Here is a 26289-nt window from a genome sequence, read left to right as displayed (position 1 = left end):
TCTGTCTTATGAACCAGTTAATTACCATGTAGATTTTCTGATTGCAAGATGTGTTGACCAGAGAGAAAGGATATCCTAATCTCATTAGCAGGTACACTTCTCAGTGTATTTAAAAACCAACATTTTAGATTATCATACAGGCTCTTATACATGGGATTAAAGGTAGACCCTAAATTCACTCATTCTTATTTTACATGTATTAACTGAGGACTTAGTGTTCTAGGCACTGTGTTAGGTGCAACAATCTGATGAATTTGGATGTACTTTAAGGCTACAAAGTTCAGAGCCAGTTCTTAGATCTTAGACTGTATACCTATGCTCCACTAAGGTATGCTGTCACTAGATAATGCCCTTCTTAAAGCAGCCAGCAGACCTCTTTCAGAAATCTCTTTACTTTCAAGAAGCATTACTAAATTACTATTAATCTTTCAACATGCAATAATGGCCAGAATACTTACTAATATGTGACCTTGGGCAGTTACCCAACCTACTTGAGCCTCCATTTTCATGACTGAAAAATGAGTTTGATATCTAATAGATTTCTGGGAGGACCAAATAAAATAATGTCAGAGAGGGTATCTCACTTGGTGCTTGTCACAGAGCAGAGGTGCTCAAACCGTAAGAGCTAAGGCTATTCATCACTTACCACTGACAGTGAGTGTCCTTGCTGACCTCTCCCCAAGTCTGGTCAAGTCCACATAGGCTGAGCCAATCCAGCTGTCTGTCTGGTGGGGCCTCTCCACACTCTCATTGCCATAAGCCCGCCACACCTGGATCTCTAACCTCTCCTCTCTGAAGTACCAAAGCAGTGATGGGTTCCTAGTGACTTCTGCTCTTTTGGATGCCTTGAAAGTAACCATGACCTGCTTTTTGTTTGTAGATTCCTTAGGCTTCTTGAGAGGGGTCCAAAAGCCTTCGTGATCATACAGCTTGTAGCGGAGGTAGCAATATGTATTCTTATGAATGTGGTTGTGGCCAGCAAGCAGCATGCAGTGAATGGGCAGCCAGAGCCTCGGGGTGGAGATGGTGACAGTGGCTGGCTCCTCTTCATCCATCTTGACAAAATCCTTCAGATGACTCTCAAAGCTCCAGCCCAATAGCTCAGCAGCTTCCAATACCCGCTCTCTGTCTCCAGGATGGGTGAAGGAGACTGAAAGCTCCAGACCACCCACAATCTTCTGCATGAGTTCCAAGCCATGAGGCAGGGCTCCCTCTTCTGGGAAAACAATAGGATACCATCCTGTGATCCCTTATGAGAGAAAAGGAAGATTTTTAATTATTGTTTTAAAAGTAAAAAGACTTTCTGCCTAAGAGCCACCATCACCCTGGTCCAATATAGAAAAGAAAACATAAACCCACAATGCACTGAAGTTCGTTTCATCTGACCACTGAAAGACAATGAAATCAGGTGGAAGAACAAAGGTTAGGAGCCGAAGATCTGAATTTTCTCCTTGGCTCAGTCCAAAATTAGTGGTTCAGTCTGGGTAAGCCATTAATTTCTTTTAGCCTTATTTCATTACCTGACAAACGGGAAAAACAGTGCCAATCTTGCTTACTAGACAAAGTTATTATGATTGTCAAATGAGATAATGGTTCTGGAAGAGCTTTGAAAGAATTAAAAATGTGAAATAGTATTACGATATGATGAGTACAATGGAGAAGGCATGGGACAGGATGAGGAGATCTGAGAGATGTCTAGCTACGGGTCTTTTACCAAGGGAACTGCCACTTACTGAACACATACAAAGGACCAGGCACTAGACTTTAAAATAAAAATTTTAAATATTAGCTATTTGTTACTGGGTATCTATTATGTGTCAGAAATTCTCTTATGCTTTATACATACTGTGCTCTGAATTACTTCAGTTATGTCCAACTCTTTGTGACCCTAAACTGTAGCCTGCCAGGCTCCACTGTCCATGGGATTCTCCAGGTAAGAATACTTCAAGGGTTGCCATGCCACTCTCCAGGGGATCTTCCTGACCCAGAGACCAAACTCATGTCTCTTATGTTTCCTGCATTGGCAGGCGGATTCTTTATCACTAGCGCCACCTGGGAAGCCCTGATACATATTACATCATTTAATTTTCTTGATAACCCTGTCAAGTTCTGAGGACTAAATAGGACAATAATCCATACTTGACAGATGAGCAAATGAAAGCTCAGAGACCTTCCCAAGTTGTTACAGCTACCAGGCAGTAAAGCTAGGATTTGAATCCAGGTATAGCTGGCTTTAAAGTCTACAATCCACCTATTGTAAGTTCAGAATATCTTATCTAGAATCTTCAGGATCAGATTTGTCTACACTTTTAAAAATTTTCAGATCTTAGAAAGGTTATATGGTACATAAATTGAATACTATGTACTAGTCAGTGGTCACGTAGGTCAGGGGTTGGTAAACTTATTCTGTAAAAGGGCAGATGGTAAATATTTTAGGCTTTGCAGCCATATAGTCTCTGTTGCAGCTATTCAATTGTATTGTAGTGAGAAAGCAGACATAGACAATATGTCAATGAATGGGCACAATGTGCTCCAATAAAACTTTATATAATCAGGAAGTGGCCTAAGTCAGAAAATAAAGACTAAACAGTCTCATGTCAGTTGGCGTCAGGTTTGGCTGCTTATCTAACTTAAAAAAACTTGTAATTTTCTGAGCTTTTTGGATTTCATAATTATGTAAAGCAGTTTATAGACTGGTATAATATTCACAGCAATTTTCTGAGATTTTATTAATTAAAATTATAGATGAGAAGATTCAGACTTATTGAGACGAATTTGCCAAAGGTCACTTACGGTGTTATGATTTAATGCATTTAATTTTGGGGGGCCTTCCAAGCTTTCATTTATAAAATGAGGATGCTGAAATGAGAATGTAGATTTCCAAGACTCCTTTTAACTTTAGTCTAAAAACCCACAGCTTTGGTTTAGTAATTTCTCATCATTGGGTATTAATTTCCTCACAACCAAGTGGTTCTTAACATTATTTGGTCACAGATCCCTTTGGCGGTAATGAAAGTTGGTCCAGAAAAATGCTCAAATATAAATCCACAAAGAATTTCACACCATTTTAGCACTTAAGAACTGCTGCATAGGATCGTTCCCCTGGCTCTGTGATTCTATCATTGAGATTACTGGCAGGAGGAAACAAAACAGAATGTTCACTTTAGAATAACTGACTATAAAGACAAGTGCTACATTCCAAATTGTAAAAAGGTTTATTTCCAAGTGGTTAAATTTAATTTGTGAAGATGCGATTTCTCCGATGGTGCCTATTTGCTGACAAACTCTGTAGTAAGTTTCAGAAGGAAAGAAACCATGTGGCCAGCCCTGTGCAGAGATCTTTTATATGTATAACTTCACTGAACGCTTCACTAATCCTGCAAAGATCCTATTACTTCCATTTTTAGAGATTCCATTTAGAGAGCTGAGAGATGAAGTGACTTGTCCTAGATCACAAAAAGTGACAGAAGTGAGATTTGAACGCTTTATCAAGCTTTAGAGACTTCTTTTTGGCAGGCACATAGTATCTGCTTATTGAGTATTGCTCAAATTTCAATTCACAGTTAAAACTGGGAGATGTGTGCTAAATTTTGGAAAAAAGATCATATAATCCTAGGGAGGAAGATCGGCAAAAGAAGGAAACTTAACATTTACTGAGTGTCTACTATGTGTCAGGTACTTTACATATCCTATCTCACTGAGTCCTACCTCATAGACTTGTTACCATGAACAGTCTCCATCTATAAGGTAAGTGGGACTCAGAGAGGTCAAGGTCACTGAGCTAGTAAAAAGCAGGATGGGACCAGTATTTCCAGACTGCTGTCCTGGTGGTTGTACCTTCTTTCGGGTCTCTATCTCGCAGTCTCATTCCTTCTTCAGTCAGACAGAAGAATATAGTGAAAAAGAATGGGCAAACCTGAATTTGATTTCCAGGACTCTACTACGTGGCTGTGTGGTTCTGACAAATCACTTAAACTCTGTGAGCCTAAATTTTCTCATCTGTCAAATGAAGATAATCCTAGTATCCCTGACAGTAAGAGTTACCCTGAGGTTCAAATGAGATCTGAGAAAATATTTTACAGCGTGCTATACAATGCAATAGGTATTGCCATATTTATTATAAGTAGTATCATCCTCATTCCCTTTCCTGGAGGAAGATGACAGTACAGTGTTTTGAGCTTCTCTGCTTTATTAGAAGACTTCTGAAATAACTAGCAAAGGACTTACAGTATTTTTGAGAAAACTTGAAGTATTTGGCAGAATTGAGAAGTATGTGCTAAGGTGTCTCCCCTCACCCTACCCAATATCTTGCAAGAGAGCCAAACAAGATGATCTCGAGCAGGGAAGTGAACAGGAAAGGATAGGATCAGAAACTGATAATCCAGGATCCCTACCAGATCTCTTCATCAGCAGATCTTTTGTTGGAATCTTTACTACTCCAAGCAGATAATCTTTGAATGAATGGATGCTGGTTATATCACTGGCTGTTAAATCAAACCAAAAAAAAAGGGAAATTAGTTGGTGGTCTACTGACTAAAGGGCTTGTGTTACAATATAGCCATATGAGAATCCGTTTATACTCAGTCAATTTCAGTGTTGAAGGGCATTAGAGATTATCTTGCTCCAGTCAAATCTTGAATGCCTTCTAAATCATTTAAATTAAATCATTAAGTATGTGTATACCCACACTTGAGTAATTTTACTTTGAAAAATTTAGGCATACAGAAAAGTTGAAAGAATACTTACTAACTCCTATATATCCTTCACCTAGATTCAGTTGCTAACAACTTGACACATTTGCTTTACTCCTCTACATTCTCTTAAACACACTCAATGCATATTCTACATATTTTTGCTATACCCTTTAGAAGTAAGTTGGAAGTGCTATACCATTCAAAACAGAACTCTTTTTAATTGTGACTATGAGCCATTTGTCCTTACCTGACTTGGTATCTTCATGATAAACAGCAAAAGTAACTTCTGCAAACTCTAACAGCTCTGCCAGGAAACAGGCTTCTCCACTGCAGTGCTGAGTTACCAAGTTGCATGAGAACTCACTGTGATGGGAGAACTCGGGGCAGAAGGAACAGGCCACAGGGCGGGTTTGGCGCTGTTCTCCCTTGGGCAGGAAGGACAGATGAGTGGTGACAAAGGCATTGACCCCGACTGTGGCACTAAACTGCAGAGCAGGTTCCTGCTCAGCCAAAGCCCTGTAGGGGAGAAGGGCAGGAATATCAGAAATGAGAAGGATGCAGTATCAGAAATCAGTAGACTGCCTAGGAACGTCACCATTCCCACGAGGCCACCAAGAACACTCACAGACCATGTGTTTCCTATTTAGGCTTTGGCAGGGCCACAGTGTTTTTTCTTAGTAATAGAGATGTCACAGCGTACGTGTGTATGAAGGAGACAATATTCATCTGCCTAACAGAGTGATACTACAAGGACATTCCACTGCCCTGGTCTGGCTTCTTGCCCTTTTTGCTTGAAAGTACAACACAGATCAGATGCAGGACTTAAAAAAAAACTGCCTGCCATCTAATCTGACTTTCCCCATGAGTTCTCAGAGAAACTACTGAATTTCTTATCTATTACTAAGTCTCTCTGAGATCTGAGTATTGAAATTCTGAGTCCTTTTCTGTCAGTTCAGTTCAGTTCAGTTGCTCAGTCGTGTCTGCCTCTTTGTTACCCCATGGACTGCAGCACACCAGGCTTTCCTGTCCATCACCATCTCCCGCTTACTCAAACTCATGTCCATTGAGTCGGTGATGCCATCCAACCATCTCATCCTCTGTAGTTCCCTTCTCCTCCCACCTTCAATCTTTCCCAGCATCAGGGTCTTTTCCAATGAGTCAGCTCTTCGCATCAGGTGGCCAAAGTATTGGAGTTTCAGCTTCAACATCAGTCCTTCCAATGAACACTCAGGACTGAGCTCCTTTAGGATGGACTGGTTGGATCTCCTTACAGCCCAAGGGACTCTCAAGAGTCTTCTCCAACACCACAGTTCAAAAGCATCAATTCTTCAGCACTCAACTTTGTTTATAGTCCAACTCTCACATCCATACATGACTACTGGAAAAACCATAGCTTTGACAAGACTGACCTTGGTTGGCAAAGTAATGTCTCTGCTTTTTAATATGTCAGTTACATAGTAACTAATTTATTTAACACTATGTTTATGATTCTGACATGGGCTGGGTCTTACCCAGAACAGGTACTCCATTATACATAATTTCATGCCTCCATGGCTTTTGCACATGTTCTTCTCCTTGACTGGAATAATTTTCAGCTTTCTTGGGCATTTTGATTAACTCCTACTCTTCTTTCAAGACTCAGATTATTTTGAAGGGTCCTGAATGCCATGTTGAGCAAGCAGGTTGGACCTTATCCTGTGGACCACTACTCTAGAATGTAGTGAGCACCATCTAGGGGGTTCAGAGAGTAAACTATTTGGGCACAGGAAAAAAATTATTAAAATTTCTAGAGTTGTTATTTCATATATTAAAGTTTTACTACTCTTAACAATATATATATTAATATAGTAGTACATAAGATGACTCATATATGAATAAGTATCCATATATTTAGAGAGTATGCTAATTTTTTTTAAATGATAGGAATGTAGAATTAAAATTAGGAGACCATTGTTACTGACGATGAGAAACCATCAGAAGTTTGACTATATGGTAGAACATGATTAAAAAACCGCCCAGGTATCTCACTAAGATGTTCTCGAGTGGTTACTGTAAAAGTCTATTTGGAGAATTCAGTGAGGAAAAGTATTAATTAGACTGATCATATTACCAGCTACTTTCATGTAAGATCTCACATGGCAGTAATCCCAATAGTTATTTAGTGACCATTAAGTTAAAGGTAAATATTCTGACTTTTAAGTTGTAACAGGGACCAAATTAAGCTGCATTTGCTTCTTTTTTGAATTCATGTCCAAAGTGAGCTAGCTTGCTTCAGGATCATGATCTAGTTATTCTTTTTTAAAAATATATTTTTATATTTATTTATTTGGCATGAAGAACTATGGATGGAGGTTCATGACACTGTACAGGAGGCAGGGATCAAAACATCTCCAAGAAAAAGAAATGCAAAAAGGCAAAATGATTGTCTGAGGAGGCCTTACCACTAGCTGCAAAAAGAAGAGAAGTGAAAGGCAAAGGAGAAAAGGAAAGATATACCTATTTGAATGCAGAGTTCCAAAGAATAGCAAGGAGAGATAAGAAAGCCTTCCTCAGTGATCAGTGCAAAGAGGAAAACAACAGAATGGGAAAGACTAGAGATCTCGTCAAGAAAATTAGAGATACCAAGGGAACATTTCATGCAAAGATGGGCTCGATAAAGGACAGAAATGGAAGGGACCTAACAGAAGCAGAAGATATGAAGAAGAGGTGGCAAGAATACACAGAAGAACAATACAAAAAGATCTTCACGACCCAGATAATCATGATGGTGTGATCACTCATCTAGAGCCAGACATTCTGGAATGCAAAGTCAAGTGGGCCTTAGGAAGCATCACTACGAACAAAGCTAGTGGAGGTGATGGAATTCCAGTTGAGCTATTTCAAATCCTAAAAGATGATGCTGTGAAAGTGCTGCACTCAATATGCCAGCAAATTTGGAAAACTCAGCAGTGGCCACAGCACTGGAAAAGGTCAGTTTTCATTCCAGTGCCAAAGAAAGGCAATGCCAAAGAATGTTCATTCTACCACACAACTGCACTCATCTCACACGCTAGCAAAATAATGCTCAAAATTCTCCAAGCCAGGCTTCAACAGTACGTGAACCATGAACTTCTAGATGTTCAAGCTGGATTTAGAAAAGGGAGAGGAACCAGAGATCAAATTGCCAGCATCCGCTGGATCATCAAAAAAGCAAGAGAGTTCCAGAAAAACATCTCTTTCTGCTTTATTGACTATGCCAAAGCCTTTGACTGTGTGAATCACAACAAACTGTGGAAAATTCTGAAAGAGATGGGAATACCAAACTACCTCCTGAGAAATCTGTATGCAACAGATTTCAGATTGTAACAGGAAGTAACAGTTAGAACTGGACATGGAACAACAGACTGGTTCCAAATCAGGAAAGGAGTACGTGAAGGCTGTATACTGTCACCCTGCTTATTTAACTTATATGCAGAGTACATCATGAGAAACGCTGGGCTGGATGAAGCATAAGCTGGAATCAAGATTGCTGGAGGAAATATCAATAACCTGAGATATGCAGATGACACCACCTTATGGCAGAAAGCAAAGAACTAAAAAGCCTCCTGATGCAAGTGAAAGAGGAGAGTGAAAAAGTTGGCTTAAAGCTCAACATTCAGAAAATGAAGATCATGGCATCCGGTCCCATCACTTCATGGGAAATAGATGGGGAAACAGTGGAAACAGTGTCAGACTTTATTTTTGGGGGCTCCAAAATCACTGCAGATGGTGACTGCAGCCATGAAATTAAAAGACGCTTACTCCTTGGAAGGAAAGTTATGACCAACTTAGACAGCATATTAAAAAGCAGAGACATTACTTTGCCAACAAAGGTCTGTCTAATCAAAGTTGTGGTTTTTCCAGTAGTCATGTTTGGATGTGACAGTTGGACTATTAAGAAAGTTGAGCACAAAAGAATTGATGCTTTTCAACTGTGGTGCTGGAGAAGACTCTTGAGAGTCCGCTGGACTGCAAGGAGATCCAACCAGTCCTTCATAAAGGAAATCAATCCTGAATATTCATTGGAAGGACTGATGCTGAAGCTGAAACTCCAATACTCTGGCCACCTGATGCGAAGAACTGACTCATTTGAAAAGACCCTGATGCTGGGAAAGATTGAAGGTGGGAGGAGAAGGGGATGACAGAGGATGAGATGGTTGGACAGCATCACTGACTCAATGTCCATGAATTTGAGTAAACTCCGGAAGTTGGCGATGGAACGGGAGGCCTAGTGTACTGTAGTCCATGGGGTCACAGAGTCGGACACCACTGAGTGACTACACTGAACTGATTTATTTGGCTCTCCTGGGTCTTAGTCATGGCATATGGGCCCTTTAGTTGCAGCATATGAACTCTTACTTGTGGCATACAGGATCCAGATCCCTGACAAGAGATTGAACCTGGGCCCCCTGGATCGGATGCATGGAGTCTTAGCCATTGGACCACCAGGGAAGTCCCAAATTCTCTTTCTTAGCTGAGCACTTGTTATGTGCTGGAACGATGCTCTGTGGTGGGGGTACAGAGAAGAGTTCAGGCAGTGTGTGCATGCAGAGGAATTCACAGCCTAGTGGAGGAAAACTCATGTCTGCAAGTATTGGAAACAGACTGCTATGTGCTGCAACATGGAGCTAGTAGACAAAGGACAAAGCACCAGTTCTATCAACATGTAGGGAGAGATGGAGGAAGGCTGCAAAGCCTTGCCGAAAACGGAAGTTTGTTTAGAGGACAAAATAAGGAAGAACATCCAAAGTAGAGAGAAGAATGAGCAATGGAGGCAAGAGAAGGCCATGCCGTTTATACAGAGAAACAGTATTTCAGGCAGAGAAAACAGCAAGGCAAAGGCCCTGAGGGGAAGAAGAGCATGTGGGCAGAAGCAATAAAAAAGCCAGTGGCTGGAGTGGAGTGAGCAGAGCAGCAACTACCAGGAGCAGAGGAGGTCATAAAGATAATGGAGTCAGATCATGTGGGGTCTTACAGGCATTTAAAAGGCTCTGGTTTTTACTCTAAATGAGATGGAAAGGCATCGGTGGGTTTTAAGTAGATGTGTGTCAAGATCTATTTAAGTTTTCATAAGCTCACTGGCTTCTGTACTGACAACAGACTAAAGGGGAATGAGCCAGAAAATCAGAAGGTGGTACTCAGACTGAACATGAGACTACAGAGGATCTGTAATAGTGATTGGTCTTGGCATGGTTGGAGGGCATAGGGTCTGGCCTTGGGTTAAGGGGTGAGTAGAGTAGAGGGCTTCCCTAGTGGCTCACATGGCAATCTGCCTACAGCAGGGGAGGTCTGAGTTCAGTCCCCGGGTCGGGAGGATCTCCTGGAGAAGGGAATGGCAAGCCACTCCAGGATTCTTGCCTGGAGAATCCCATGGACAGAGGAGCCTGGTGGGCTACAGTCTATGGGGTTGTAAAGAGCCGGGCATGACTTATGCGACTCAACATTAGCAGCAGCAGGGTAGAGGATAAACTGCTGGACAAGCTCAAGGAACTAAGTTGCTAATAACAGTTAAAACAGCAACATATGCAAGTGATTTATTCACTTATATTCCTACGTGCTTTCTTAAGAGAAAAAGAAAAGAGCAGAATTGTGGTTAATAAACTGAAGATTGTACCCAAGGAAGTTTTATGTTATCTGAGCATCACAAATTACGTGGACTGCAGTGGAGAAAGGTTTGGTTTGAGAATTGCTTTTCTAAGGTGAACTTACTTGGCTGCTGCTTGTAAACCACAGGCTCTGATAATCTGGACTGAGATGGAGACAGTTCGGGCAGCAAGAACTCCCTCTGCTGTCCTTGGAGTACGCCTGTACCTTAGGCCCACATCCAGTAAGCCTGAAGAATGAGGGTGAAAGGAAAAATCAAATGGTTGGTTGAAATAATCTTCTGTTCTACCAAACCCTAAGTCCTAGTCAGGAAGGAAGGAAGAGATTAAACACTATAATCCTAATGAACAGTAAGGGGCCTCAGCAGTGAAACAATCTGTCTATGGTCAGAATCACATTATATTATTGTACTTTAGGATTAATAAAGCAGAATAGAAGTCACAATTTTCACTTTATATCTATGAAAACTATGGCTCAGAGATTCAGCGGCTTGTAAAAATCCCATAACTAACAGAGGTAGAACGTAATCCCAGTTATTTTTATAGAATTGAGATGGACTCTAACCTTTGTTTTTAAAATCTTTAAAAGATTTTCACACTCACACATTTCTATCACCCTCCTACCACCACCACCTGAAACACCTTCACATGCCATCTTTTAATAAAAATTCTCCTGGACTTCCCTGGTATTCCAGTGCTTGGGAATCTACTCGTCAATGCAGGGGACATGAGTTTGATCCCTGGTCCAGGAAGATTTCATGTGCTGCAGGGCAACTAAGCCCAAATACTATAGCCACTGAGCCCATGTGCCCCAGAGCCTATGCTCTGCAACAAGAGGGCCCCCACTTGTGGGGGCAACAAAGAGCAGCCCCCGCTTTCTGAAACTAGAGAAAAAGTCCACATAGTAAGGAAGACCCAGTGCAGCCAAAACTAAAAATAAACTTTGTTTTTAAATTACTTATTTCTGACTGCACTGGGTCTCAGTTGCTACATGTGGACCTTCTCTAGCTGTAGAGAGTGGGGGCTCCTCCTTGTTACGGTGCGCAAGGCTCTCATTGCTGAGGCTTCCCTTGTTGTGGAGCACAGGCTCTAGGTTCACGGGCTTCAGTAGCTGCAGCATGTGGGCTCAGCAGTCCCGGCTCTTGGGCTCTACTTGCTCTATAGCATGTGGAATCTTCCTGGACTAGGGATCAAACCCATATCCCCTGCACTGGCAGGTGGATTCTTATCTATTATCCACTAGAGAAGTCCCCAGGGAAAGCTTTAAGGAACAACAGAACAAGCTGATCGGTGAGGGTCAGGAGGAACAACTCAATCTTAATATAACAAGATAAAGCCTTTGGGCAGATACTGTCCAGGAAGAGGGAAGAGTAACTTGATTTATGAGGCTCATTCTAGTTATTCATGATGTATTTGAAGGATAGGTCATCTTGCTGGAACCATTAGGACAGAATTCAAAACTCCAATTCTAACTAATCCCTTCTAACTTTAAATCCTGACTCTCTCCTCCCTCACAGTGAATTTCCACTTCATGCTATTTTCTTCCAATCCTACATCATGTTGCCTTGGAATAATAATTCTCTGAGTATACCTACATAATACTTGGGATTTGTGTCATGAGGGCTTGTCAAATGCTACTGAAGTTAAAGGTGAGAGGAGACAAGCAACATTTATGTACACAGTCTATATAACTATGAATTTTCTAAAATTATATTCAAAATTTGCAATATGTATTCTACTCATTTTCTAAGAGAACGTGCCTCAGTTTTTATCAAATTCTTAAAAGGGTAAGTACCACAAAATGTGAAGAATCACTAATTTAGAGGGAAAAGGGATATTCACATATCCTGCCTTTGAAAGGGAAAGGTAGATGTCTTCAATTACCTGATGACTGGTTCCTCAGTTCTTTCCTATTCTCAAGCCTGGGGGTTAAAGGGAGATTAAAGGTCTGTATGCCCCCGTCCTCACGGTGCTGCATGGTTACCAAGGCACAGATCCTTGATAATGGCAAGGTTCCTTTGGCGACCATCTGGTCTCTCACATTAGGATAATAGTATCTGTAAGCCACAAAAGCACAAGCTGTCAGTTCAAAGAATTAGGTGGACGAATGAGTCAGTCTGTTCCAGGGATAAGCTTTCAGTATCTAGTTTTCTTTGGAGCCTGATTGTTCTGTATTTGTGGTAGGTATGCAGCTGTGGTTGTGTCTGGCTGGATTTACTGCCCATAACCTGCAGGAGGAACCCCATAAATTATACTCTGTGTTCAAGACAAAGCCCAGCTTCTCACAGGTTTTCGGTTGAGGAATCAGCATCTGCTTTGCCCTTTGGGAGTAGCTTCTCCTGACAACATCCATCCTGCAGCACAAGTGGTTCTGTGCCATGAGTGGAATTATTATTTCACAAAGGCTAGTCTTCTGGTGGTGGGAAGAACAGATTACAAGAAACGAGTCTAGAAGTGAAGAGACCAGTTAGGAGGGTATTACAATAATTGAGGCATGATATAGCAAGGGCCTGAACAATGTAAGGCAAAAAGAGAAGCAGAAGAAAGGTGACTAATACATGTTAAGTGACAGTAGGAGATAAAAATGAAAACTTCTCTTCCAAATATAAGTAGTGGTTAGAAGCAAGAGATACTAACTGCTCCCAAAAGCCTAACAATTTAACAGATTATGGTAAAAGCTGGATAAGAGGCACTACCAAACTCCTCTAAATAATATTAAACAGGGCAGAAGGGGCCACTTTGCTTACAGTTCAACCAGGGCTAATTAAGGGAAGGATGCTCTATGACTGTGCACTTCTTTCCTAGGCACAGGAATGGATTACGCATAATGTACCTGCACCAGATTTCAAACTGGACTCCACCTCCAGGGACAAGCCCATGCGCAGAGAAGGTGCTAAGCAGGAGCCTTTGCACTGGAACCTCAGCTGGCAACAGGAGAGAGTGATGGTGTCTGCTGTTAAAGACGGGGTCTGGAACACAGAGTGTGGCTGCAGATCTAAAAGGCTTCAGGGTGATTCCTTTGGAAAAGAAAAGTTCAGAATAACTCAACACATCATTAAGTGCCTTAAATGTAATAAGAAAGAATGTTAATATCCAGTATTATTCAATTTTATCCTCATACTAGACTGTAGCCCACCAGGCTTCTTTGTCCATGGAATTCTCCATGCAAGAATACTGGAGTGGGTAGCTATTCCCTTCTCCAGGAGCAAAGAAAGCAGGTATTTCTCCTGCTACACAGATGAGGATATGGGTACCCTGAGGTTACACAGTCAATCCAAAGGTCTTAGAGCTACTACGTCACAGATTGGAACCAGAATCTGTATCTTCTGACTGCATTACTCCTACCAAGGTCCACTTCCTTAGTAGCTATGGTCCCCTAAGGTGCCATGATAATACAGAAGAGATTCCTTTGTTGGTGGACAGTGTGTGAGAGCTCCAGCACTTTATTTTCTTTACTTTCTTACCAGTACTTATTAATCTATTTAAAAACATATATATAGCCATCTCAGCAAGTATGAAGCGGTACCTTGTGACTGTTTCAATCTTTATCTCCCAAGTGACTAATAATGTTAACCATGTTTTCATGTACTTATTAGCCATTTCTATATAGAGAAGTGTCTATTCAGATCCTTTGCCCATTTTTAAATTGGGTTGTCTTTTTATTACTGATTTGTTAAGAGTGCTTTATATATCCTGGGTACAAGTCCATTATTTGAACCTCAAAACTAATCCCGGCAGCACTTTCACAGTTACTTAACGACATGCTCAGAATGACAGAAAATTTGAGTCACCCAACTTGCTCATTCCCAGCTGCAATCAAACAAAGCGACACTTTGTGCTCGTCTGAGCTCTCAGAGATGACCAGAGGCTGGAGACAGTAAGGGACAGTACAGTGTAGTGCAGGAATTCTACACTAAGGCCAGCTCGACAGGGTTTAAGTGCCAACCTTGGCACTTGTTAGTAGGGTGGCCGCAGTCACTAACACTCTGAACCTTGCTTTCTCTTCTGTAAAATAAAGACACTAGAATCCACCACGGTAAGTTGCTTTAGGATTTAAGATTATGATCTATGTGAGATACGTATGTGTACATATTTCCCCTAGTAACAATGGTTCAGTATTCTCTTAATTTAGCGCTCTTGATGACCTTACAGGATATAATTATGATGGATAATAAGAATCAACTGTATGTTAATAGTAAGAGTGAATAGGCTTGTAAATGATGTTAAATGAGACAAAATATAAATGATTGATGGATTCAGGTAAAGGGTATACAGGAATTCTTTGTATTATTTTTGCAACTTTTCCATAAATTTGAAATCAAATCAAAATAAAATGTTACGAAAAACAATTTAAGAAAAGCAAAAACTCAGGGTATCTCCTGCATTGCTCAGGTAAGACTAGAAATACTGAGGAACACAAGACTCACTCAGGAAGAAAAATCTCTAAGTAAATTCAATAAAAGAGCTACAGAAGAATAAGAAGGCCTAATCTCCCAAACCTACCATTTTCAAGGAACTCAGGTCCTTTCAGCACACTGGACTGTGAGTCTTGAACTGGAAAGTAGTACTGGACATAACAATCTGCTTCTCCCCAGACTGTGGCCTGAAGAGGGGCAAGCCCTTTAACCTTGTCTACAAAGAGTTCAAAGTGGTGCTCCATCAATCCATTTCCATGATCCCCTGCCTATGAAACGAAACAGAGATGCTGGTGAGCTTTAAAGAGTAATTTGTATAGAGTGTTCATGCTTATTATCTGTATAGTCTGAGAAAAGATGAAGAAATAAGCAGATACTTAATATTCATTGTGTATAAATCTCACAACTGCTCACTGTAATCAGATCAGGGAGCATTTACTCTAGACTGTGAGACTTGGTCAATATTAGGAAATCCATAAATGCAATCCAATGCACTAACAGAGGAAGGAAAAAAGTGACTACCTCAATAAAGGCTGAAAAGGTATTTGATAAAATTTAATCAGATGTTTCTGATTCTTTGTATGCTAAGAATAGAAGGCTATTTCCTTAATAGGATAAAGAACACATATTTGAAGCAGCTAAGTATTAATTACATTAATTATTGTTTTTAATGACACTAGGAGTAACACCAAGTGTTTATTAGTGGAGAGGTAGTAAATACACTGCTCCTGAAGGTACTTCTAATAACAATAATGTATGTATTACTTATTCTGAGCCTTGCATTTATTAATATTAATTTAACAGCCAGCAACAGTGGAACCAGGGTCTGAACTCAGGTAGACTGACTCCACAGCCAGTGTTCTTTTCCTCAATTCCAGACAGCTTCAGCAGACACTAGATAAGTGATTATTGGGAATACTCACCAAAGGGGAATTCAGGATTCAGATAAGGGTCAGACTGTATGATTTTTATGTGTTTAAGTGTCTAACTACTAACCCAAAATATGTGGAACAGAGATTGCATTAGGTCTTTGCCTTGGAATCTAAAAGCATATGTCAGTGACAGCTGTTCAAAAAAGTTCCTTAGGGAAGCAGAAAACTTGTACTTTGATTCTCTAGAGAAGAAGAGTACAGGCTAAAAAACCCTCAGAATTATAGCAGCTTCTTAATATAACCATGCAGTATTATAGTAATTCAGTTCTGCAGACACTGAATTGGATAGGAGACACCGAGTGTAGAAGCAGGAACAATTGTATTTGTGTTCCAAATCAGAAAAGGAGTACGTCAAGGCTGTATATTGTCACCTGCATATTTAACTTATATGCAGAGTACATCATGAGAAATGCTGGGCTGGATGAAGTACAAGCTGGAATCAAGATTGCCAGGAGAAATATCAATAACCTGAGATATGCAGATGATACCACCCTTATGGCAGAAGGCGAAGAACTAAAGAGCCTCTTGATGAAAGTGAAAGAGAGTGAAAAAATTGGTTTAAAGCTCAACATTCAGAAAATGAAGATCATGGCATCTGGTCCTATCACTTCATGGCAAGTGGGGAAACAATGGAAACAGTGTCAGACTTTATTTTTGGGGGCTCCAAAATCACTGCAGATGGTGACCGCAGCCATGAAATTAAAAGACGCTTGCTCCTTGGAAGAAAAGTTATGACCAACCTAGGCAGCATATTAAAAAGCAGAGACATTCCTTTGCCAACAAAGATTCGTCTAGTCAAAGCTGTGGTTTTTCCAGTAGTCATGTATGGATATGAGAGTTGGACTATAAAGAAAGTTGAGCACCGAAAAATTGTTGCTTTTGAACTGTGGTGTTGGAGAAGACTCTTGAGAGTCCCTTGGACAGCAAGGGGATCCAAACAGTCCTTCCTAAAGGAAATCAATCCTGAATATTCATTGGAAGGACTGATGCTGAAGCTGAAACTCCAATCCTTTGGCCACCTGGCGCAAAGAACTGACTCAATGCAAAAGACCCTGATGCTGGGAAAGACTGAAGGTGGAGGAGAAGGGGACGACAGAGGATAAGATGGTTGGATGGCATCACTGACTTAATGGACATGAGTTCGAGTAAGCTCTGGGAGTTGGTGATAGACAGGGAAGCCTGGCATGCTGCAGTCAACGGGGTTGCAAAGAGTCAGACATGACTGAGCAACTGAACTGAACTGAACCTTTAAGGACTTCTTTTGTGTTCACAGTAACATTTTTTAACCTTTGGTATGAAATTTAACAAAATCTAAGTTTACATTGCAATGTGAGGACCACATAATGCCTAAAAAAAACTTGGGAATATTAAAGAGATGAGCTTTATTTGTGCTTTTATGTTATTTTAAATTAACTCCACTATTATCTACAGATAGACATGAATATAAAATAGAAAAAGTTCAGAGTTCATAACAAATAAATAATAGCCTACTAATAGATATTTTCCTAATAGTTCTTTCTCTGCTAGAGGCAATCAATTTGTCATTTAGATTCAGATTTAAAAAATATAACATACAGTGGAGACTGAGATTTGGCTATTCTAGTAAAGACATCAAACGTAAGATACAGGAGGACATGATATAGTGGACTTAAGAGTCAGAAGACCTGCGTCTGAACAGCAATTCTCCCGTTCTCAGCTACGTGACCCTGGATGAGTAACATAAATTCTAATTCTGTTTCATTACCTAAAAAAAGAGAATGACAATGACCTACCTCATGTATAAGAGAATAAACACAATAAAGTATGTCAATGTGCTTTCTTAACTGAACAACTGCACAGAACAAATTACTTTTAAGTTATGAGTAGAAAAGTTAAGAATGTCACTTGAAAACTTTGCAACATGGATTTGGTCAAGAAACAGAATATTTTGCTGGTTTACATTTAGGATCACTCTTTACCCCATCCCCATTTTCTCCCCCAGATTACCTTTTCTTTTTTTCATTGAGACTATTTTTTTTTAGGGCAGATTTAGGTTCACTCCAATTATCAAAGCATCACCTTGTAAACCTTAAAATAAGATTATGTTTTTTGTAAACAATCAAGTGTTTGGTCACTACCATAGCAACAGAAGCTACAGATGGCTGGTCCAGGAAATGGGCTGGCCTGGGGTTGAAGGGAGTAAGTGTTCCTTCTTCATTCTTTAATCTTTGTAGTGCTATTATCTGATCTGCAGAGCCCATAGCTAAAAAGACCCGAAGACTCCCATTTTGGTGGCCTGAGAACACGTCAATCACAGGCATGTAGCTGTCGACAGCAACAACTGGATACCGAGCATCAAGCAGCAGGCGAGAAACCTTGGGATCTCTAAAGAGAGAGAAATTGTGCATCAGCAAACAACAATCATCAATCATGTCATAGAGCTGCTTCATTTCTTATTTGTTTTCTCAGTTTGTTAAAAATGGACCTACAACTAGAAAAGTAATGGTGGTTTGAAAAAACAGGATTCTACCCGTAATCCATCAAGTAAAAATGACAGGCAGGTTAAGTTCCAAATGCAGCAATTTGAAGGGGAAGGGATGTGTCTAACTTATCTCTGTATTATCATGGCCCCAAGGGTTGCTGAAGAGCGTATTTTAGAGGTAGGCAGTGTGGTCAACTAGAAAAAGTATATAAATTTTGGAGTCCAGCAGATAAGTTTTGAGTAATATTACAAATAATATCTGCTAATTACTGAGTACTTACTATGTCATAAGCATTTTAGTTTCTTTAATCCTTCTAACATGGCAAATGTTGCTATTCTTCACTATTCACAGATGAGAAAAAAGTCTAAATGCTCTTCATTACCATGCTGAATCTTACATCTGCCTCTTACTTACTGTATGACTAAGTAATTAGTATAACTTTTGAAAGTGTTTCCCCATCTGTAAACTGTAGGTAAGAAAACCTGCATCAAAGGGCTGTTGTTAGGACTAAACTGAGATAACTGATATAAAATGCCAACATGATAAGTGCTTAGTAATTGATAGCTATTACTGTTCTACACACTCAGCAATGAAATGAAAGGGGTCTAAGGAAATGAAAAAGAAACGGGAATATCAGACCAGTCTAATACCACAACAAAAAAGGGGAAAAAGCCAAACGCTTACAGCTGACAACGACATCCATGATTCCAGCAGAACGCCTTAGCCTGACCAGGCTTCCCGATGTTACCATCATGTAAGTACTGAACTGTTCACTAGAGGCTTATTCCTTTATTTTCTCACTGGATCCTCACAACTGCTCCAAGAAGGAGGTAGGATATCTGTCATCACCCTCATTTTACGGATGATAAAAAGAAAGCCAGAGAGGCTGACATCTCCAAGTTAAATGATAAGCTTCCTCATTTGTAAAATGGGGATAATGATAATACTTCTTGGGGTTATAGAAAGGCTCATGTGAGTGAGACACTGCCACAATAGGGCTCTTTGCAAAGTGTTAGGTGCAGCATTTAAAACACAGAACCATGAGAAGGTTGTTAGGAAAGAGGTCAGTTCTAGAATAATTAAAAATCAGTACCTTGAAACAAAAACTGAACAGTTTATACTGAGGATGGAAATGATTTGCAGATAAATCAATATCCCATCTAAGTTTGAGTAGTGATAAATGAGGTACAGCAATCAAATCTGAAGGTCTAAAAGACAATGCTCAGTATAGAAATCTTACAAATGGTTGATCCGAACAATACTAACTAAAGTTTGTGACAGAGATAAACCATCAGTTATGTGAGGTGATAAACTTTGGCAGCTGAGTTTCTTGGTGAGGGGAGTGGACTAGAGAGCCAGATTCTCTGGGTTCTAATCCTGGTTCCACTACTTTAATACATATTATAAATTAATATTTAACTTTCCTGTGCCTCTGTTACCTCATTTGTAAACAGGGGAAATAAAATTTACCTGCCTGAGAGGGTTGTTGTGAGGATTAAAGGACTTGATGTATGTAAGGTTCTTAGCATAGGGCCTGAAACATAGAAAGCAGTATCTGTATGACTGCAATAACCTAGGAGAAAGAGGAGCAAATGTAGTGAAATTGAGAAAAGTCCTCCAAGGAATTATTGGGCTGGATATGTTTGCAAACTGCAAATACTCCTATTCAAGTTCATACAAAGTTAAAAATGTAAAAAAAGAATACTTCAAAAGGTCCTATTTACTTGAATGACATGTAAAACTGATGGAGGGGGAGTTTCACCAGCCCGAGAAGCTTGTCCTGTCCTGGGCTCCGCACCTTGTTCCAAGTTTCAATTATCATCACATTGTTCTTAAGCCTTTCCAGACATTTGGAAGACAGAGAGACAGGAATCACCTGGGGAGAGGGACAACCAAAAAACAAAACCAAACCCCACATCTGAGACAAAGTATTAACTTTTATTTAACAAGCATTTACTAAAAGCCTATTTGCCATGCACAGTGCTAGGAGCTGAAGACATCAAAATAAAACCCACTCTGTATCCTCAGTCTAAAGCCATAGCCTTGTTTAGAGACAAACACATAAAGGCCAAATACGAAACAGCATGAATTCTCTGATGACAAAGCTCATCTATACAGGGCTTCTGGGGCACAGGTGGGAAAAGAGGATATTTAGAAAACTGCAAGTAGTTGAGCACAGCTGAACTATCTAGTGTGCAGAGAAGAGGACACCGGAGAAGTACAGGCAGGGTCTTATAGTCCAAATGAGGATCCAAATTCTAGCCTGAAGGCTATGGGGAATCACTGAAATGTTTTAAGCAGGGGAGTAAAATATTCAGGTTAGTGTTTTAGAAACATCATTACTGCTGGTCCACAGAAGAAGGAATGGACAGAGAGAGACAAACAGGTAGGACAGTCGTCGAGCTATCTGGAACAGGAACGAGGGCCTGAATGAAAGCAGTGGCAATGGAGTAGAGATAAGATAATTTATTCCAGAGATAATTAAGTTTGTAGCATCTACTGGATTTGGTAAGTCATTACGTAAAGAAAGACTCAAGGTCAACTTCTAGGTTCTGGTTGGGTTTCTCAGTGAATTATAATATGAATTAGGACAGATAGGAGGAAGAGGAACAGATTTGGAAGGAAGAATAAATTCAGATTTGAATACATCTGAATTACTCTTCCATTTACACAACTTTATTGAATACCTGCAATTTGCCAGGGGATGTGTTAGGTGCCAAGAGGAAAGGGCTCTTGAGAGATCTAGGTGGTGACGACCGGAAGGCAGTTAGACACAGAGAACCGGAACCAGAGGGAAATGCCTGGCCTACAAAGAAGTGTGGATTTGGAAGTCATCTTCACACAAATGAAGCTATGGGAGTAGATGGTGACCACGGGGAAAGAGGGTTGGTCTGGAGAATGCTAAGCATAAAGTAATGAACAGGGATACTAATAATTAGAAGTAGGAGAGATGGAGAAGTGCTGGGGTCACAGTCCTTTACCTAGGTTTCCTACTAGCTCAACGACTGGAGAAGAACAGCTGTTGAGTCAGAAGGAAAATGAGTGGAGAGAACCACAAAAATCAAGGGAGGAAACAATTTAAGCAATAGCATCAAATTCTATTGAGAAATCAAGTAAGATGAGTATTTAAATCAGCGGAGAAATAAATAAGTCTAAGGAAAAATAAAGAATGAGAGACTAGAAACAGAAAAGAAAAGTTTAACTGATCAAAGTCCTAGAGGAAACAGAAGGAAACAGAACTCAGAATTCAGGCAAAAGAAATAGCAGGAACCATATAAACAGACAGAACAGAAAGAAAGAAAGACACAAAATGTTTCAAAATGTTGGCAATGTCTTTTCTTCCTTCCATCCAATTGTGGGATTGGATATGCACACCAGATAATGATAAAAGTCCCCCCACCCCAGTCTGAACATTCTCTATTTCTTTTACAATGTAATTGTGATCTGGGAAACATACTTCTCTTCCCTCCCCAACTCCCATCTTCATCCTTAATGCATATGGAACATTGAGACATGAACAAAGTTACCTGAGAAAAGTTAAAGACTGGTTTTGTTGTGCCCCATGCAATGACAGATCTGGTGACTTCTTCTGTGCTGAAGAGTTTGCAATTTAAATAAATATTGCTTGATGGTTGTTTCTCAGATTCTCCAGTAACGAAATCTTTTCCATCTGGCACCATCAATAGCACATGCAATAGCAAAGCACTCTCTTCTGTTGACCCATTCATCTCATTTACCAAATCATGAGAGGCTGGCGCTGCCATGAAGGTTGAAGAATTTGGTATAAAAGGGCTAGGTGACTTTGGGATGGGGAGCATCAAATTCTGCATTTTCTTTACAGTTTTTTCATGAATTTGATTTAGGGTCTGTGGATTTTTGGTACAAGTAACATCTTGAACAGTTTCTGGCAGTGTCTTATCTGGATTTGTAAGACCACTAAGTGGGGTGCGTTGGGTGTTGCTACTCAACTCTGTATTGACACCAGTGAAATCCTTGTTATCTAAAACAAGCTCCACAGTTACCTAGAAAACATAAAAGGAAGAAAGTTAATAGGGATATCTTCTAGAATCGGAATCAGAATTTTGGAGCTAGAAGCAGCATCAGATTGTTAGGATATAAATTAATTCATACTCAAATATCACAATAGTAGGTTCACTAATAGACTGCCTTACTTTATCAGGATTAAGAAAAGCAGATAATTCATCAGTAACACAAGATGAGCCTACAACATCATCTTGTGCCAGAAAATACGGGAAGTGCTCAGAAAAGAAAGGAGACATACTGTAAGGACAGAATTCAGTTGAAGAGGCTCCCATTGGACAAATAGAGGACAATTTGAGTTTCAAAATGAATAATAATAGTAGTGAGTTACAAGCTTTTTAATAATGTCAGAATCCATGAGTCCATATGACTATCAACAAAAAAGGGAGAAGGGACAACTCTTCTGTATAGAATGCCAATTAATAAATGCACGGGGCGGGTGGAGTTAATGGTGAAGTTAGAAAATCATATAAAATCATATCCTTTCAATTATCATAGTAATAAGTCATTCAGATAAACCCCAAATGGAGGACCCTGTACAAACTAACTGGCTTTACTTTTTCTTTAAACATAATTAAGATTTATATAATTTCCACACAATAGTAGGATACAAAGTCTATTCATGTTCCCATAGACTATAAATTAGGAGACACTGGAACATAACATTAATTAATTGTTTAAAGGTTCTTCCCTTCTTCGGAATCAGCTACCCTGTTATCTTACATATCATGTAAGACATGCAAGCTCCCTTACATATCATATGAATAAAGGTAATAAGCAAAATTTGATTCATTAAAAATAAATAAATGTAACAGATGATCCTGGACTGCAAAAATTTCATGGTCTAAAGGTATTGAAATCAGAGTCTGTTCTCTTATCACTGTGGAATTATATTAGAAATCAATATTAAAAGATATCTGAAAATAATCCACATATTTTCGAGTGTAATGTGACATTTACCAAGAGAGATCTTTGACTTAGGCATCAAAAGTCTCATCAAAGGTAATAAAGTATCTTTATTACTGGGGAAAAAAACCCCAAAAACTTTTCAGAGAGTGATTGCAGAGAAGAAAGCATTTAGATGAGAAATTAATAATAAAATGAGATATTATTATTAACAATACTTTAAACAAAAGCCCATGTATTTGGAAATGAAATGTCCACTTTTAAATGCTGGGTGTATCTAACAAGCCATAACAAGGAAAATGAGATGGCCTTACTTTCAAAAACAGTAAAGTACTAAAAGACAAAGAAGGGCAGCACAACTGTTCCAGGCGAAAGGAGATTAGAGAGATACAACATTTAAATGCAACAGATGTTTGGTTCTTGAGTCTGAAATACAAACCCAAGTAGTATTTCTAACACAGTTTCACTTTATTAATGACTGTTAATGGCCTATCGGAGAAGGCAATGGCACCCCACTTCAGTACTCCTGCCTGGAAAATCCCATGGACGGAGGAGCCTGGAAGGCTTAAGTCCATGGGGTTGCTGAGGGCTGGAGACTGAGCAACTTCACTTTCCCTTTTCACTTTCATGCATTGGAGAAGGAAATGGCAACCCACTTCAGTGTTCTTGCCTGGAGAATCCCAGGGACAGGGGGGCCTGGTGGGCTGCCGTCTATGGGGTCACACAGAGTCAGACACAACTGAAGTGACTTAGCAAAAAATGGCCTATAATCAAAGCCTACCTATTCGCTATGCAAATAAGACTATTATGTAAATTGAGGTTAATTAATTGTTTAAAGGTTCTTCCCTTCTTCGGAATCAGCTACCCTGTTATCTTACATATCATGTAAGACATGCAAGCTCCCTTACATATCATATGAATAAAGGTAATAAGCAAAATTTGATTCATTAAAAATAAATAAATGTAACAGATGATCCTGGACTGGAAAAAAATGCTACAAAGGGAAGTATTGGTACAGTTGGTGAAATCTGAGTATGACCTATAGATAGAATATAGTACTGCTGTTAAACTGATCTTTATTACTGTACAGTATTATGTATGATGCTGCCTTTGTTATTACGAAGCAAAGTGAAGGTCGCTCAGTTGTGTCCAACTCCTTGCAACTCCATGGACTATATATACAGTCCATGGAATTCTCTAGGCCAGAATACCGGAGTGGGTAGCCATTCCCTTCTCCAGGGGATCTTCCCAACCCAGGGATCGAACCCAGGTCCCCCGCACTGCGGGAGGATTCTTTACCAGCTGAGCCACCAGGGAAGCCCAAGAATAATAATTTTCCTAATTGTTATTAGGAAAAACAACACAGAATTCAAGGAGAAAGGTTTAATGTCTGTAACATAGTCTCAAATAGTTCAGAAAGAAATTGTGTATGTGTACAGAGACAGAGTGGGGAAGGACACAAAAAGAGAGAGAGAAGAGGTGGATAATTAAAAAGCAAATATGAAGAATAATTGCTGAGTTCAGGTAATAAGAGTATATGAGTTCCCTGTACTGTTTTTTGCAATTTTTCTCTAAGTTTGAAGTTATTTTTCAAAGTTTAAAAATGTTAAAAAGTAAAAAAGGATGTGGGATAAATGACGAATGAAAATGGTCACTATTTTATGAGACTGAATTACTAGAGATAATGGGGACTTGTTGTACCTTTTATTTGAAATCCACAGCAAAATTCTTTTGCTCTATTGAATACAGACTGCAATCTATCTAGAACAGTACTTCTCTCAACAAAGCCAGGATAGAAACAATTTCTAGTCCATCAATTCTATTTATTATTCCTTTCTGATTACAAACCTTAGAGTCCAGAATGGACTAGGAAAGCAAAAAAAATAGGACTTTGGTAGGGGAAGAATAATGTGATATTCATTTTTTTCAATGATAAGTGAAACAAGTCTTTAAATGGTATTTATTACTAAGAAGGCCAGAAAGAGGGCAGAGAGGGCTTCTAAGGAGAAGAAGCACGAAAATCAAGAACAAAAGCATAAATGCATAAACCAGCATGAACACCTTGGCAATTCTTTACATAGTTTGACATGGCTATTGGTAGGGAAGCTGCAAGAGAGATAGCTGCAGTGGTCTGGGGTCATACGATGGGCCCTTTTATCCTTTGGGTGATAAGGAGTCATGGAAATGTTTTAAGCATGGCTGTGATGATTTCAAAAGCCCACCAGGACAAAGCTATATTGAAGCCACACGTTCAAATTCTTCCACCTAATGGGAATGTAAATTGGTGTAGCCACTGTGGAAAACTGTATGAAGGTGTCTCAAAAAACTAAAAATAGAACTATCATATGATCCAGCAATTTCACTCCTGGATACACAGATGAAAGAAACAAAAACACTAATTTGAAAAAATACACCCACCCCAATGATAAAAGCATTATTTACAATTACCAAGATATGGATGAAACCTAAGTATCCAACACAGATGAATGAATAATGAAGATGTTGTATATACAATGGAATACTCCTGCTAAGTCGCTTCAGTCGTGTCCAACTCTGTGCGACCCCATAGACGGCAGCCCACTAGGCTCCCCCGTCCCTGGGATTCTCCAGGCAGGAACACTGGAGTGGGTTGCCATTTCCTTCACCAATGCACGAAAGTGAAAAGTGAAAGTGAAGTTGCTCAGTCGTGCCTGACTCTTAGCAACAATGGAATACTACTCAATCATAAAAAAGAACAAAAATCTTGCCATTTGCAAAAACATGGGTGGTCTTGGAGGGTATTATGCTATGGCAAATAAGTCAGACAGAGAAAGACAAGTACTGTATCACTTATATGTGGACTCTAAAAATGCAACAAACTTGTGAATATAACAACAAAAAAAACCCAACAAACCCACAGATGCAGAGAACAAATTAGTGGTGGGGAAAGAGATGGGGCAAGAACAAAACAGAGGCAGCAGATTAAGAGGCACAAACTATTATGTACAATGTAAAATAAGCAACAAGGACATATTGTGCAGTTCAGGGAATACAGTCAATATTTTATAGTAACTATAAATGGAATATAACTTTTAAAAAGCATGAATCACTATACTGTACACCCATAACTTATATTGCACATCAACTATACTTCAATTAAAGAAATGATTAGGGTAAGCTCTAAAAAAAAAAATTTCTTCCACCTAAGAAACTGATGCTTCTGAATAAAAGGAAAGAAC

The 26289-nt window shown here is 39.6% G+C and overlaps 1 protein-coding gene across 1 annotated transcript in view; it reads right to left on the bottom strand.

Moving 5' to 3' along the window:
- The window catches only part of C2CD3 (C2 calcium dependent domain containing 3), a 126886-nt gene that overhangs the window by 49328 nt on the left and 51269 nt on the right, over positions 1 to 26289 (bottom strand). The window contains exons 14-23 of the mRNA XM_027562924.1: positions 21652 to 22146; positions 19849 to 20000; positions 17780 to 18026; positions 14819 to 14999; positions 13149 to 13332; positions 12200 to 12372; positions 10422 to 10545; positions 4942 to 5210; positions 4395 to 4484; positions 647 to 1249 (exon numbers count right to left, since the gene is read on the bottom strand). Coding sequence (XP_027418725.1) covers positions 647 to 1249; positions 4395 to 4484; positions 4942 to 5210; positions 10422 to 10545; positions 12200 to 12372; positions 13149 to 13332; positions 14819 to 14999; positions 17780 to 18026; positions 19849 to 20000; positions 21652 to 22146 — 2518 coding nt within the window. The remainder of the gene's footprint in view (positions 1 to 646; positions 1250 to 4394; positions 4485 to 4941; positions 5211 to 10421; positions 10546 to 12199; positions 12373 to 13148; positions 13333 to 14818; positions 15000 to 17779; positions 18027 to 19848; positions 20001 to 21651; positions 22147 to 26289) is intronic.

The sequence above is a fragment of the Bos indicus x Bos taurus genome, chromosome 15 (genome assembly GCF_003369695.1).
Source record: "Bos indicus x Bos taurus breed Angus x Brahman F1 hybrid chromosome 15, Bos_hybrid_MaternalHap_v2.0, whole genome shotgun sequence".
Lineage (NCBI taxonomy): Eukaryota > Metazoa > Chordata > Mammalia > Artiodactyla > Bovidae > Bos > Bos indicus x Bos taurus.
The sequence above is the reverse complement of the archived record's forward strand: the minus strand, read 5'-3'. Positions and strand labels throughout refer to the sequence as shown.